The 16778-nt window shown below is 35.3% G+C and overlaps 1 protein-coding gene across 5 annotated transcripts in view; it reads left to right on the top strand.

The window, feature by feature from the left end:
- Positions 1-902: 902 nt before the first annotated feature.
- LOC134530858 (uncharacterized) overlaps positions 903-16778 on the top strand; it is an 81545-nt gene continuing 65669 nt past the window's right edge. For 2 of the 5 annotated variants that reach the window (XR_010074881.1, XR_010074880.1), the window contains exon 1: positions 903-989. Coding sequence is in view for 3 of the 5 variants with exons in the window: in XM_063366116.1 (XP_063222186.1) it covers positions 11039-11153; positions 13057-14306 (1365 nt within the window). In the remaining 2 variants the exon portion in view is untranslated. Of the gene's footprint in view, positions 990-8843; positions 11154-13056; positions 15101-16778 lie in introns of those variants that run through there. The other 3 variants (XM_063366117.1, XM_063366116.1, XM_063366123.1) reach the window with 3 other exon arrangements.

Below are 16778 nucleotides of genomic sequence, written 5' to 3'. Positions count from 1 at the left end.
TCTAGATGCTGATAGCTAGGACGATGATAATAGTGACTTTTAGGCTGGTGCTAGAACAGAAAATTATAGAGATTTATAGAAAATCGAAAGTAAAAGTTTAAAGAAGATGGAAGCAGCAAAAGAGAAGGATTAAATTTTGTGTGTGACAGCCTGAAACATTTGATTGCTTCTCTATGTTCTAGAGTCTATTCTCGCACGAAAGAGATACCCTATATACTTAAAGACATGAGAGAACTTTGATTCATAGAATAAAAATATTTTATTTTGGTTGAACGATTTTTATAATTTTTTATATTTTTAAGATAAAAATAAAAAATAAACTATTTTTTTAAAAAATTTTTAAGACCCACTGAAAATAAAAACTTATTATTGGTGACGAATGTGCTTCCAAACGGGCGCGATTTTCGTTAAATGTGTGTCCAGATGTGTGTCCAATTGGTTGAATTTCTGTCCAATGTGTTTCCAAATGTGTATCTTAGAAGACGAATGTGAATCCTTTTTGTAAGTGATCAAATAATGTATTTTGTTTTCATATGTGAGTCAAAACATGTATATGTTTTTGTATTATAAGGGTACAAATGTTTCGTTTTTTTTATTGTGTGTTCTTTTTGAATGTGTGTCGAAATATGTGTATATTGCGTTACGTTTTTGTCCAAGTATGTGTTTCGGTTTGTTGAATGTGTGTTCATTTTTTGTCCAATATCACGAAAATGTGTCCAAATGTGTACGTTAAGTGAGCGCCAGAATTACATGCTTGCCGCTAGGCAGTCAGGCAATCAGGCAATCACGTAGTCACGTGGTCTCCGCGAGGTCATTTCAATCGCGTGTTGTCTGCGTCATCAGGAAATCTTTCCTTCCCCCTCCCATTACTTCGCCCCTTCCCCTCCCAAGGCATCTCGCCGGATCACCTTGACGAGATGAGACACACACGACGCGGCAGGCAATCAGACGAGAAGGCTGTCAGACGCTTGTTCTCTCTCCGTTCGCAGGTTGGTACTCCTGTGCTTTTTAGTTGAGGCATGTGTTTGTTAGTTTGTTTTTGCCCAATATGGGCTTTTATGTATCTATGTGTTGAATAAACCTCTTGAACTGAACTGAACTGTCGCGGCAGGGGCCCAGGCCGATTTCACACTATGTGGCTGAACCCGAGCGGTTTCCAGTTTACACTCGGTGATTTCTTCCAGATCAATTTGTGTACATCTTTTTTTATTAACTTACCATTAATGCATTCTTGACAGACATGCATTGTGCACTCTACAAAAAAAAAACAGGTTGAATGAACATTCAGCCGCGAAACGATGCAGAAGTTTGAGCCGCGGAGACAGAAACTCATAGTGTGACCCAGGCCTTAGGGAACTACCGCGCATGTGTGTGTGAGTGTTGTTGATGTTTTCGTAGAATCTCTTCCTCGCATTCCAGATGACATGGTTTCGGAATCCTGGTCCGGCAATCCTGATTACGGGATTTGCATGCTTTCCTGGAATCATATCTGGAAATTACTGGGACGTTTGTTTATTACGTGAGCTATTGTCCTTCAGTCGTGGTTTTTTTAGAATCAAAGACTTTTTTTTCTCGAGCAGATTTAGTGTTACGACCCGGATGGTGTCATAAAAATAATACCAATATTATCGTTACGACTATTTTTTCACGAGAGCAATTATTTTTTTTTTTTTTCAATATTAGAAAAGTAACATAAATCAAATAGTTCAAATTTAAATGAAACATGTATTTTCATTGATGTTTTCTTTAGATCATCGCACCAAATTTTCTATGTTCATTAAATGAACCTATTACACTAAATAAAAGTTATATATTCTAATAATATGACTTAAAAGGAAAAAAAATATGTCAAATTTTACAACTGATATTACAATTATTGCTTAGGAAGACATATTTTCTTATTATGAATAAGTATTTTATTATTTATTTTAAAATCACAATTAATTTTTAGTAAGTAATTATAACTATATCAGCAGTAATGTCAGAATTTGTAAGTAAATTTTTCACATGGATGTCTGTCAGCTAATTCCTTAGTAGCTTTTACTGCATATTCTTCATATTTAATAAATTCTGTTCACAAATGAATGTGTTGCCAAAAAGTGATATTATATCACAGCATAATTTCGAAGTTGGGAAATTGTATTTTGTCGAGGTGTTTGAGTATAATGTGAAAATATAATAATTTTAAAATTTATTTTTTAAATGGGTATTGATTACTTAATTAACGAAATGAAATTTAAAATAGGTTAAAACCAATTTTCATTGGTTTTGAAAGCGTACAAAAAATTGGTACCTTAAATCAGAGAATGCGTTTCTTTATTTGTTATATTCCTTTTACCCTAAGTTATAATTAAGAAGCACGTAAAATCTCCTTTTTGGTTCAGATCTCCCAAAAACAAAGTATTTTTATCAAATATATTTTCATGGTAAAACTGTTTTTACCTATCATTCGTAAGTTCAAGTTTTTTAGAAGGACGTAAATATCAGGAAGGTACTATTTTCAGCCAGAAAAAAATTCAGGTAAATAGGCATAAATTATTGACAAAGTAAATAAAAAGTTTTTCTTTAATATTGGCATAAATGTAGTTCGCCGACTACTTTTATATAAACACCTTGACCTTCATTAATAATTTTAATTTGGTTTTCACTTGTACTCGCGACCATTGAAAACGAACCCAACACACAAAAATGAACCACGTGGTAAACTACACGTGACAGTAAAACGACACGTACTAAAAATTCTAAGGAATGAGGGTGTGTTTATATTGCCGTCTGCACACGAAGACGTATGTATCAAATTTGTATTCTGTTGTTTAAAGTTTTCAGCGTTCCAATTTCTTAATGCTTAATATATATATATATATATATATATATATATATATATAACAGATGCTGGGCTTGGAAGCATTAATATATATATGTGTGTGTGTGTGTGTGTGTAGGTGTGTTGTATACAAGATCTATTAACATTTTTTTTTCTTATACGACGCCTAATTACAATATATCAGATAGTAAATATGCCTTATAGTATATAACAAGGCAGTCTCTCCTAGATGTCCGTCCCATGGCTCTGTAAATTAAAATAACACTGTAAAATAGTGTAAATTTACACAGATGTAGGGGGCAACTGTATCTCCACCGATGTAGGTGTATTTTTACCCAACATGTGTGAGTGTATTCCAACCCAAACATTTATATGTATAATGACATAATTTTGTTTGAAAAAGTAGGTGTAATGTTATACATCACTGGAATTATTTAAGCATTTAGCATCAAAAACCGCATATACACTGTATGCATATTTTACACACTTTGGATGAGTAATTTTAGTAATTAAATGCAAATTTACTCAAACATTGTCGATTGCGATTATGTAGTACATTATGTGTAACACAGTTTAAAAAAAAAAAACTCTTTATCTGTGTAATATTCTGCTGGTGTAGATTTGTTTCTATCATTCATATAATAAAATTGTAAATCAGTTTTGCATTTCGTATAATATTATGGAAGGCTCCGTAGCTCGCTAGTACTTGTCGCTAGTGTGGTTTCTTGTCGTTTACCTTCGTATAATCCCGACTGCGTTGTCACGGGCTCCAACCATGATCGCAGAAGCTAATCTCGTTCTCCAAAAGCAACGACCTTAGCCATTGCTTCATACGTAGTAGATGGAAATTACATAATTAAATAATCTAGCTATATAAACTATGAATTTTTTTTTTTAAATCATCGATAGGTCTCTATTAAGTCATTGTTATTACAAGGGGGTCGTCCACTGTTTTAGTTTAACACTTTCGTTCCACTCGCAATATTTTAATTTCTAAATGAGCAGCCAGGGGTGATAGTGTCATCTATTGCAGTTTAAGCTATTACAGTTGTTGTTGTTCGCTAGGTTCATTGACATATTATTCCAATAACGGATAAATTTAGCACTGCCTAATTAGTAATTTTACACACTCAAACATGCAAAGGAACCACTACATTGAAACTGAGATTTTTACCAAAGGTGTGTACCTATAATTACTTTTTATTAATTTTATACATACCAACAAAATTTTAACTTCACGCCTACCTTTGTGCAAAAATACAAAATCGAAGCTTTTTAAGTTATGATTTGTATTATATTTTACAGTCTTTGCTAAACTGCATACAAAATTATACAAAATGTGTTTTCATAACTTTTAAAAATAGACCTACTCGAAAAGGTGAAAAAAAAACTTTTTTCACAGAAGTAGGCACACGGGGATACAAGTGAATTAGTTAACACTTGTTGTTAGCATACTTTTTGTTTAAAATTACATATTCCAGTTTGGTGTATTAGTATCAAAATACGAATATGTTTTTTACTTCATGTTAGCGTAACTTTACTACCACATTTTGGGTGTAAAACCACCCGAAGAATCATTGATCTACATAGAAACTCAGTTTTATTACGAATGTGAAATTTGAAGAATATACTACATAAGTGTAAAATTACACACTAAAGTGAGAATTTTAAGAAAGGAATAAGCACGCCTGAATATAATTTAGTAAATTTACAATTTTTGATAGTGAATAAATACGTACTGTTTGTATTAAATTATGCAAACCATGATGGTGAATTATTATCACAATGTGTTATTTTACTTTACGTTGGTGTTCTTTACAAGGACATTGTGAATGTAAAACTATCAAAAGAATCGTTAATTTACACGGAAATGTGTATTTGTATAACAATGTTAACATTTTAGATTATAATAAAACATTTGGTGTAAAATTACTCGGCAACATTGGAAATTTTGCACAAGAAATGTGTAAATGTGCCCAAAACTGTGTGTGTGTTTACAAATTACAAGACAAAAATGTAATAGTACCTACACTCCCCGAATGTGTAAATTTATACACATTTGTTACAGTGAATATGTGGTCACTGAAACTTTAACCGCGGGGCGCACGAAATAGCAGTGGCAGTCTTTATTCCAAATATCTATGATCTGAGTATTCACGTGCCATTGCATCTAACTACCCAACTGTTGACGAGACGTGAAAAAATAAATAATAATAATAAGAGTTTAGCCCATGCTTAAGCTGATGTTACGCTTTGCTAAAACTTCCGCCACTTTTTTTATTTGGCTGAATATTCGTTCGACCGCTTTTCTTAGAGTACAAAATGCAGGTTTTTCAAGAACTTGATAATATTAAATTTATTAATCTTGAACATACAAGCAATTGATTTAGACATAATTACCGAATAGAAACTGGCAAATGCTCTGGTCCAAACGTATAGTGTTACACTGGTCTAGCCACTTCCCCTGTTTGCAGAGATGGCCTAAAAATATGTGGTCGATCAAAAGCATGGATGGTTAAGTCCAACAGCTCCAAGGCTAGAAGAAGCGGGTGACTGTTCTCTAAAGTCCGCCAAAGCAAAAAAAAACAAGAATCTTTGGATTTATGCTGTTGCTGCTCCACAAGCATAGCGACTTGGTCGTTATAAGCTCAAAGATAGAAATTGCCATATGATTGCATGCTACAAAAAGCAACGCATTCTATGTTACCGCGTTGATAGCTGTAACTACGAAAATAGGTACAGTCCTGTGACTGATGCCACTTAGCAATACTAAAAAAAAATGAACCTGCGCTGCGCAACTTTCGGAAGAACTCATGGATTGTAGGCCATAGTATCTCCTTACTCTCATTTCCTCCCCTCCCCTACCCTTCCCTGTATTGAATCTGCCTGCTTAATGCTTGAGACATTTAACACCGCATGGATGATCCCAGAGTTTTTCCTGTGTCAATGCAGGTTTTATCTGGGCCTAAATTAACAAGTTGTAGTCTAGATCTAAGATAGGGAATTTAGTCATGGCATCAAATCCTACGATGCATGCTACCCTTTGTGCATAACTGAAACCCAGCATGATTAGGCGTAAAGGCTTCGTCTTGGGACGCACCTAAACCCCTCCCAAATAAATACACTTAGTTTTAGTTAGGTTATTTGGACGTCTTCAACCAGGTTTTCATACATCTGCGAGTGTCCCAGCGAGGCTTCGGGTGAGTCACGGTAAAATAATTTTGTAGTATTTGCTGTTGGTGTGTAATCATCCCACCGTAACTACGTAAATTTAATTGAAGTTTTTCTTCCAAATTTAGCTTTCGGTCGCTACTGTCAAAATCTTGATCTGATGAACTTGAGATTTGGATTGCCATGATATTCAACGGATTTCTTCCTGGAGGCATTCAAGAAACTATGAAAATCTCGTAGGGAATGTTATTCCTTGTCAGGTTCATCAACTATGTACTTAGTTTTTGTGGTTGACGCTAAATTCTTAATAAAACTTTAAAATCTCCGTCCCTTTTGTAATGCTTCGCCTTCAGTGGTTGGCTACACTGTATAATTCTTCTTTTGTATGCACACTCTTAATTGTAAACTTTCACGCTTGCATCATAATTATTCATGTCGCACTGGCCATGAAATAGCTTAGTGTGCTAAATTGTTATTGCAGTTTTAACTTGCCCACCAGTAAATTTTCTTTAAAGGCATGTGTAATTTTTAAGATTGTTTCTGTCTTTGTATTAGCTTAAAATGTTGTTTGTCGCCTTGTGGTCTTTTGATTTTACAAGCAATGTTAGGAATAAATCTCTGCTATTGCCTTCGGAGTGCCTTGTTTTCTCATAACCAAGTAATTTTTTTAACAGTTATATGCTTCTCCAGCGTCTTGGTACCATAACCAAGTTTTTCCTAACCTTACGGCCCTTACATATTAGCGAGACTTGAACTGTGTTGCAGAGGAGTATTGTCGCGAGTGTTTAATTTAGAAATGGTTGCATCCCACACTCTGCTGCGTCACAGTGTCTATTCTTTAAAGATATCATTCCGGAGCTCTTGGAGGTTGGTTTTAATGTGTCTTTTCCTGTGTCGTTGAAATCTTCTACTCAGCCGATTTTTCTGTGAGATTAAGTCTCACATAGCGCGGAAAAATATCCAGCATCTGTTTAAATTCCTTTTCTAAGATGTGCGCGGTCATTCCTGCTTGATTATTGCAAACGTGAGAGAAAAGTTCATGTACTTTCCCTTTGTCCATAAGAGAGGTATCATTAATATTGTGTAGGTGGCTGTTATCATAATTTTGAAATTCAGGCCAACTGGATTTTGTGTAATCTTTAATTTTGCGCTGTGCATTGGCTTCTGTATTTACTCCATGCAATTCCATGTGGACGGAGTAATGGTCAGGCGAGAGGTCTTTATCTACCCGGATGTTGAACCCAGTATTAAGATGTTTATTAATTACCATGTATAAAACGTCCGGTTTCTTGTTTAATTGATGTGGGTTAAAGGTCGGCTGATATGGAGCAGAGACTTGGAATTTCTATTGGCCTCCAGTCTATGCAATATCATCCCATTCGTAGTTCGTGTCGGCGAATGCCAGTTCGGAAGCTTGGAATTGATGTCACCTATTGCAAGAAAACAGTTTCCAGTATTATTATACAGTAGATTAAGGTCGTCTTGCGATAAAGTGCGCCCTGGCGGGTCATTATATAGAGACTATTTTAGTTCGCTGCCAGCCCAGATGCAATTAACTGCCTACTTTTTCTAAATATGGATAATCCGGGAGATGGGGAGTTACATGATTAATAGTCTGGTTTACGAACAGAGCAACAGCACACCCTCTGTCCATGTTTGCATTTCTGTCCTTTCTATACGTAGAAAAATAACCGTGACTGTGAAATGGTCCTGGCGTTGGGAATGTGTTTCGTTCACTGCGGCAATTTTAATGGCATTTGTTTGTAAATAATCGTGAAATACGTCTATTTTATTTCTTATTTAAAGTGCGTTCTAGAAGATAATAGTGTGTATGTTTATATACACTGTTTGCGTCGTGTTCTGTATTATTATATTATGGTGTGTAGTTTGCATGGTCTGCGAAGTGATCAGTTTTAGAGCGAAGCCTACATCGCGTTTATTATTTCCTCCAGTTTCATGTTATTTTTCACAGTGGTCCCAGTAGAGCAGGGATACCGTGTTGTTTGCAGAATTGGACACGACACTCATTGACAGTCTGAGTCCGATTGCTCTCTAGAGATGTGTCGTTCGTGAACGATTCGTTCAAAATGAACAAATCTTTAAGCGAACGAAAGCAGATGGGTTCGAACCTTGCAGCAGTTTTGCCCTCGGCTTTTTATGCCAAAACATTACACAAACTTTTATATGCACACCCTTAATTTTAACCTTTCATGCTTTGCATCATATTTACTAATGTTCTACTGGCCATGAAAAATCTACATTATTATTGTAGTTTCAACTTGTACCCCAGAAACATATCTTTAAAGACATGTGCAATTTTTAAGATTGTTTTCTTTCTTTGTATTGGCTTAAAATGTGGTTTTCTGCCTTGTGGTATTGTGATTTTACAAGCAATATTAGGAATAAAGTAGTTTGGCTTCTGGGTTGTAGCCGTGTCCTCGGCGATAAATTCACCGACATATCGGTCGACATTGAAGTCGCCATCATCAGGGAGAAGTTACCTACTGAGATAGGTAGGTACCTCAGTAGGTAACTGCTCCCCGATGATGGCGACTGCAATGTCGACCGATATTTCGGTGAATTTATCGCCAAGGACACTGCTACAACCCAGAAACCAAGGTACTTCAGACAATGACCGTGAAAGCCTGCGAAAATTATTAATATTAGGAATAAATCTCTGATGTTGCGGTGCGGATCTCTGGCGGCGGTAGGGGAAGGAATCGTGGGAAAATAAGGTAATACGGTGGAGTGGCGGAGGTGGTGATAGAGTTTTGGGGGAGAAGAGAGGAAGGAGATATGATGACCGAATCCGTCAAGTCTTCGGAAAGTAACACAGCGCAAAGTAAAGTACTACACATGTCAGGTATCAAAAACGATAAAAATACATTACCCCGTGAATGATTTCACTTGTAGTTGTTGACTAGTGTCCAAATGCAAGTCCACTGCAAATAAATATTTCGTAAATATCGATTTTTGATCATTATTTGATATAAATAGTGAATTGCATAGCCTTAGCAAGCATAGGGACGTCACGGCTGTCACAAACGGGCTTTGTCTATGCTCATGACATACAGTAATGGGTCAAATAAGTTAAAAATATTTTTTTAACCTAGTGTTTTTTTTTTGCAGAGTAAAAACAAAATGTCTACTTGAAACCACGGTGGGAAGGGGAAGGGGGAGAGACCACCAAGCCGGGTCGGATCCCCAAGTCCCAAACACACCGCCCTTAATTACCTAAACGAACACGATTGACAGCCTTGTAGGAGGCTCTAAGCCGTGTTACCTCCTGTCAGCATTCAATTAACAGACAATGTTCAATTTAATATATAATTCCATTACAAAGTTCAACAGGTGTAACAATAAATCTCCTAAGATATTAAAATGACTATACAGCCTTCTTATACATAATCTTGCAGGACAACCAGATAATAAGTTACAACGTTGCTTAAACACAGATTGCTTAGACTAAAAATTATACGCTTCAGCAAATTATGGGAGACTTGCGTGTTTCAAACTCGTTTGAACCTGATCTCAACAACAACAACATCTAAACCTATGCCCCCTATAGGCAAATGTGATTATGTAATAACTTTAGCATTTAAGATGGTGCATTAAAAAACACGAAGCAGGATACAAACCCGGATGTCCAGAATACAACAACTTGTTTTGTTTAGAGATACCAAGATTGAAGAGTTTACGTAGATAATGAATTACAAGATAACAAAAGCTTAAGTTAACCAGAGAGAATCTACAAAAGCAGTCTAATAACGTTAAAATATGTTGCCTGTCTGAAACCCAAACGAAGGTCAGATACTGACCGCGAGCATAGGCAAACTAACATAGCAAAGTGGAGGAAACTTAAATACCCCGATATATACTCAAGTAGTGTTTAAACTCGACAATATAGCGTTACTAAAGCAAGCTAGTTCTTTTGTTAATACATAGAGAGCGTTAAAACTTATAATTAAATAATAATTTAAATGTTTACAATGGAATTAAATGTATGAATTTAAAAAATATATATATAATGAACTGGGAAACTTTAGCAGAACTACTGAACTGTGGTCTGAGAGGCATTGCATAGAAAGTAAAAGAGGGGACAGACAGAGAGAGAGACAGTTGACAGTGGGACGTGTTTAAGCTGAACAAACGTGTTTGCTGTCTTGCGACAAGCCCTATATAACGTCCTTTAAAGCTTTGAACGACAAGGACTATTACACTGTAAATTTAAGAGATAAACGCACTAGAAAAAAGTTACTTATAGTTAGAATGAACCAAACAAATCCATTTACAAACGCCACAAGTTCGTATTATTAGAAGGATTTGATATTCGAGGAAAAATATTCGAAGAAAAATATTATAGGAAATAAAGTTCATTAAGAAAATTAACACTGATAACCTTTTAAGTTTACTTGGTTATTATTTTCAACAAACCTATATTTTTACCATTCCCCAAAATATTGTAATTTATTATGTAATGATATAATAAAACTGAAATGTTTTCATTCTGGAAAATTATTTTGTAAAACAAATATTTAAAAGGTTAAATATTTTAACACCATAGTTAACATTTTTATCTGTTGTACATTATTAGTTTTATGACACTTGAGACTTAGATTTGGATGTGAGGGGTGTATTCGAGGACTATTTGGGATTAGAAATCGAGATTCGGATTCGAGAAAATTGGGATCTGGCCCATCACTACTTAAAAGGTAAAGTTGTCACACTTGTTGATTAATTCGCGTCTTAACCTTGAGACTTGAAATATAAAGAACAAAAAAGGGAGAACCGGGAGTGAGTGTCGTTGTCAGTCTAACTCTTATTTGCCCTTTCAACCTTGGTCCGGCGCACTGTCAACCTCCAGTGATTCGCTGCAAACAAGAAACGCTGATTTGCCTTCAGTGTTCAGTCACGACCGTCGCCCAGCTTCGACGACGCCATTCCGACCAGCGGCGCGTGCTTCAGCTCTCGCCTATAACGTGTCTCATCCTTAGATTGCAGTGTGCATTTTAATAGGCAATTACTCTCGCTTTCTAAGTCACGATGTCCTTGTTTCTGTATACGTTGTTTCAGATACATCCAAAGAGCACAAAAGTTTTAGACACAGCTGTAATGGGAAATTATTGGAATGTAAAAAAGAAAAAAAAAATTTTCAAAGGTAAAATTTGGAAAAAGAAATTTCTAAATACATTTTTTCTTGTATTTCACTAACAGCATCTTCTAATAATATTCTAATCTTACTTTAAAGAAAGCGTAATGCCACCTTGGATTCAACTGATTTTGCCATAATTGCTTTTATATAATTTAATATCAAAATATTTTTGCTCTGTTTGATTATGAAATATTCTGTTATGAATATTGATCGATTACTATAAATATTTTCTCCTGTAAAATAATAATTGGTATCTAGAATTAATATATTTTGTTCAGAATGTACACAACTGTAATAATGATGTCAAAAGACAATATTTTATGGTTTTAGAAAAGACAACAAATAGTAAACTGAAAACATAAAAATATTTATATATAAATTATTTATAAAATAAGAATCATACATAAAATAATGTGTTATCCAAATATTCAAATAATCAAGAATTAAGGTTAACACGCTGACTGATATTAATCTGGCAAACATGGGCGCCATTTACTCTGTTCTGCTATCTGAGCGTGAGACGGAATCTAGGCCAACAAACTCGCCGTGCCCCACACAGATGTGCCTCTCCAAACCAGTGCTTAGAAAGTAGCTGTGACTATTGTGAGACGTAATCAATTTATGAAGTACTTAGAAATTGAGGGCGAGTCTTTTATAAGGGGTTCCATGTAAGATTGTGAAAATATTGAGTGATTGAGTCAATCAAGTGCAGTATGACAAGTTATTTATGGCTATTGGTAGACTTCTTCCACACACCCTCTAGGTAGGTTGCTGTCTCACTGTACTGTATTTACTCAATCACTCATTATTTTCTCAAATGTTTCTCGGGGCCCCTTTTTAAAGTCGTATCCTCTATTTTAATAAATAAAAATACTTGTATTTAATAAGATATAAATATTTATGCATGTATAAGTATATGTGAAGTGTAGGTATAGGTATACATCTCACTTACATTACTTAATTAAAGAAAATATTCTCAGGTTAATAAATTTCTATTATACTTTCGCTGGTTTGAAGTCACTGATTTTAACGCCAGAATAAGATCAGCAGGAATGATGTCCCGGACACAGGCTTACATTAGGGCTTGCTCATCTCATGTAGTATCTAATGCACGAAGTTTGGTCCCAAGAAAAGAAAAAGGAAATCTGCATCTTATAACATAAAGAACTTGTGATAAATAAGCAGGATATAGAAGTATGCCCCAAGAAATCCAGGTAAATTCTCGTGAGATGGCCATTTGATATTTTATGGAAGACCTATGGCAGTGTCACTGTTTTGAATTTTATGGTACTTCATACTGTGATCTTATGTCTTCCTATATTTATCTATCGTTTCCTACAGCGTTATATTCCATACCTCCTTTATTGATAAAATTATTTAATTGTACATTAGCTTTAAGTATGCCATTATTCTTTATTCCAGTGGTTGTGGAAAGCTTAACTAGTATCAACGGAAAATTAATATATAGGTACAAGTAATAAACTCTTTTCAGATATTTCACCTGGCCGCCGACAAAAACAGGAAATAATTTACATACTCGTGAAATCTATAATTGATATAAATAATATATTTGTTAACAAAGTTTGGTGTAAAAAATGCATGAACAAGATTCTTAACTTTACAAAGCAGTAGTTTTTCTTCCCAGAACAAATACAAAAAAAAGAAAGAGCATAGCAATGATTATGTGTTCTCATTCACTCAGTTTCAGTGTAATATCCTAACAACTAAGCAAAGATAATTATTTTTGATCTTATCAAATGTATCAGGATAAAAAAGTTATGGAATCTCATTGCAACAAGAAAAATAAATTGCAAAAGCGTTTCATTAATTTTTTTTTTAATTTCCCACTGTTACTTACAAAAATGCTATAGATTACTTTAGTTATAAATATGTTTTGTTCCTGTTTCAGGAAACTGTAGTCAAAATATGGAGTCCTCGGATGAGATAACAGTGGAATTGATGCAGGAGATTATGAGGGAAGTTGAAAAGGACAACACACTAACCGTCTTGCCTTCTCTTTTAGTAGATGAACTGAATAAAGAACTTCATGGTGGGAGTTGTCTTAGTAGAGTTACTGTTAACTTCTCTAGGGGTGAAGACAAGTCGCAACAAACAATTTCCCTTATCGTCAAGGTACTTCCAAATATTGCTGTCATGTCAGAGGCAGTCAGGAATTCATCCATGTTCCCTAGGGAAATACAAATGTTTGATGAGATTCTACCGAGGATGTCAAATCTTCTGAAAAGTGCTTTAGCTGGAGACCACACAGAGTTTTTTGCACGAGTGTATTACACTCGGAAGAGTCCTAACTTCCTGATTGCTATAGAAGATTTAGCCCCGAAAGGTTTCAAAGCACAAAAACGGAAGTACGGTTTGGACTTAAAACATTGTCAACTTGCATTCAAGATGATCGCTCGATTTCATGCAGCGTCTGTGGTGATAAACAGAAGAGATAAGGACTTGCTCGCAGTTTTTGACAAATATAGTTTCACAGAAGAAGCTCTTAAGAAACCAATGACAGAGATAGCATCTCGTGTATGGTTAGCTCTATACAAATTGGTGGAGTCTTGGGATGATTTCGGACCCAGCTGGTCAAACCGCCTACGGAAATGCTGTGAGAAAATGCAAGAAAATTTACTTACTCTCTGGACGAGAGACGATGCCGCCTTTAATGTTCTAGACCACGGAGACTTTGGTGTTCACAACACAATGTTCCGCTATTCAGAATCTGGGGAGGTGGAAGCCGTCATGCTCGTGGACATCCAGTGCTGCAGTTACAACTCTCCAGTGCTCGACCTGATCCAGTTCCTATTCAGCAGCGCCAGCGAGGAAGTAAAGACCAACCACATTGATGTACTCCTGCAGGAGTACCACGCTGAATTAGTGTCCACACTAGAGTCACTGGGTGCTACAGATCTGCACATCATCTCTCTGTCACAACTGGTCCAGGAATTCGAGAGCAAGATGTTGATGGGTTTATTTTATACAGTTACTTTTCTTCCCTTATTATCATTAGACTCAGACAGTGGTTTTACTGCTGAAGATTTTTTCAAGATTGGTACAGATGCTTTTGACATGTCTATTTCACTTTTTCCTGTTAATTATGTTAAGGCATTAAAAAGGCTTCTGCCAATTTTTGGTGAAAAAAATCTTTTATAAATGTGTTTATCATGTATAACTATTGTACATTTGGGAATTCATATAGGTGCATGATTTAAGTGAATTAACATGTGGGTCGTAATTTGTTATACAAAATTATATACATTTTTCTATTTATTACTTATGATATATTGTGTTTATTTTATGGAAACAAAAGTACTGATGACAGTAGGATAATATGTTGTAGTTTTTTGTACAAGTGCCTGCTGTAAATATTACTATATTGCCTTTTAACATAAACAAGAATTTTACTCAACGAAATATAGACTTTAATGTCCTAAATTTGATTATCATACAAATGATAAACTTAACACCCTTTTATAATTTTTATATCAGAAGCAAAGCAAAATGTGTACTTCAATCAAATATTGTGTTTTAAAAAAGACTACAATCTGTTTTAATAAATTATATTTAGTCTTTTGTTATCATATAATTGGTTAAATGTTTTTAAATAATTTAAATAAACTTATGGTTTAAAAAATTAAAACAAAAACTCTTTTCTGTTTGAATGAACTAAAATTTAAAAAAAAAATTTAATTTAAGCTTTTTGTCTAACATCCAAATAATACAGCTCAACTCTGTATAACCAAGAACATGGGGTGCTTGATATCATTTTTGTCGGAAATTTTCTGTCAGTAATAACAATGTGATTTGTAATAGATAATCTATCGCTTATTTTAGGATATAGTCAATACGACAATTTTAGGATATTGTCATTACGAAAATGAATATATGAACTTTTAACAAAAATGTACTTAAATTTAGTAATGGGGTGCTTCAGGGGCGCAAATCTGTATGATTCGTAAAAGGGTCCGGCGAAATTTACATGGGGGGGGGGGGACCGCGTGGCCCAATTTTCTTTTCTTTTACGTGTACTGAGTTACACGCTATTACTCGTATTTCATATACTAACGTAACTAAAAACTAAGTGTTTTATTATGGGAGGGGGTCTGGGTTAGTAAAGACTCTAGGTGCGTTCCAGGCCTAATCATGCTGGGTTACAGCCTTGCAGAAAACGTAGTATGAAGTGAATGATATAGAGGTGGGCATGGAAGCACGTACCCCCCCCCCCCCCCCCCCCCCAAATCAGTAGGCTAAAATATGCACCTGGTAATATGACTTCTGAAGTAATAAACTTGTATTATACCAGGACCAGACTACCGGTTCCACACCCAGAAGTCAGTCATGAATCCGCCCCTGGTAGTATGCATTGATGCCATAGCTAAATAGTTAAGTTGGGCCCAGATAAAATATGAATGGGCACAGGAAAAACCCTGGGTTCATTCATGCGGGGTTAAATATTGCAAGCATTAAGAAGACAAGGGGAAGAAGAGTTGGTTGGGACAGAAATTTTTTACCCATGTTGGGGTTGCGAGTTTGTATCTTCCGGCCCGTATTGTTTTATGTGCGCGTCTGGGTTGGTACCAGTGGCGCATGTTCCTCTGGCAGCGGACAGAAGCAATCGTCGCCCTTCGGACTGCTAGCCATTTTGAATTATGTCGTCATCGTTGCACTTTTCATTTCGGCCGCCATCTTGAATTTTTTTTATGCTAGGAAATAAAGAAAAAATTTAAATTTACAAAAAATTCATCAACGTAAATATAAATAATTAACATTCCGCCATCTTGGATTATGACGTCACGGCCGCCATATTGAAAATCCGTAATTTTTATCCAAAAAATTCCAAAAAAAGTTTTTAAAATTAAAAAAAACAATTATTAATTTATAATTTTAAAATGCACTAATATAATGAGGTCCTCGATTCGAACCCAGTGAGGGTAAATACAAAAAAAAAAGACGGATCCTTTCTTCATGGAAAACACCGACTGACTGACCTCGCACTAGTAATGCCAAGGTATATATATCGCCAGCTAGTGTAACGTCACTTCCGCCATTTTGTTTTCGTCTAATGGAGTCCGCTATTAACATGTTAGTTTAATTTTTTCTCGCTAAAGCGCAATAATAATTTATTGCCAGGATGTCCCTCATATTGGACGCCATCTTTGAAATTCATAATTATTTCATTCAAAATTTGAGAAAAATTCCAAAATTCATCAAAAAAAAATCATTCATTCATATAATGATTTATTCAATCAATATACGTCCTTGTTTGATACTTGATCCATGGAAAAATAATATTTTAGATTTTAAATACTTATTTAATAATTTATGTTCAAAATCCTAAAAGCGGCTTAAGTTTTTCATCTACCAGCCTCTAGTAACCAAAAAGAGAAGAGTTCTTCTCGAAGTAGTCCACTCAATCCTACTCTATGTAGCGGAAGTATGGGCAGATATTCTCAAGCAGAAGACATCGGCGGAAGATAGCAGCAGTACAACGGCGTGGAGCTCTCAGGGTGACCTGCGCCTATTGCACGGTCTCCGAAGCTGCCGTACTAGTTAAAGCAGCCTATTGACCTACTAAAATTAGAGGGGGCGAAACTCTATGGCATCAAAGCTACCGGTGACATCGCA

The sequence above is a fragment of the Bacillus rossius genome, chromosome 3 (genome assembly GCF_032445375.1).
Source record: "Bacillus rossius redtenbacheri isolate Brsri chromosome 3, Brsri_v3, whole genome shotgun sequence".
Taxonomy (NCBI): Eukaryota; Metazoa; Arthropoda; class Insecta; order Phasmatodea; family Bacillidae; genus Bacillus; species Bacillus rossius.
This window is presented reverse-complemented; position numbering and strand designations above follow the sequence as displayed.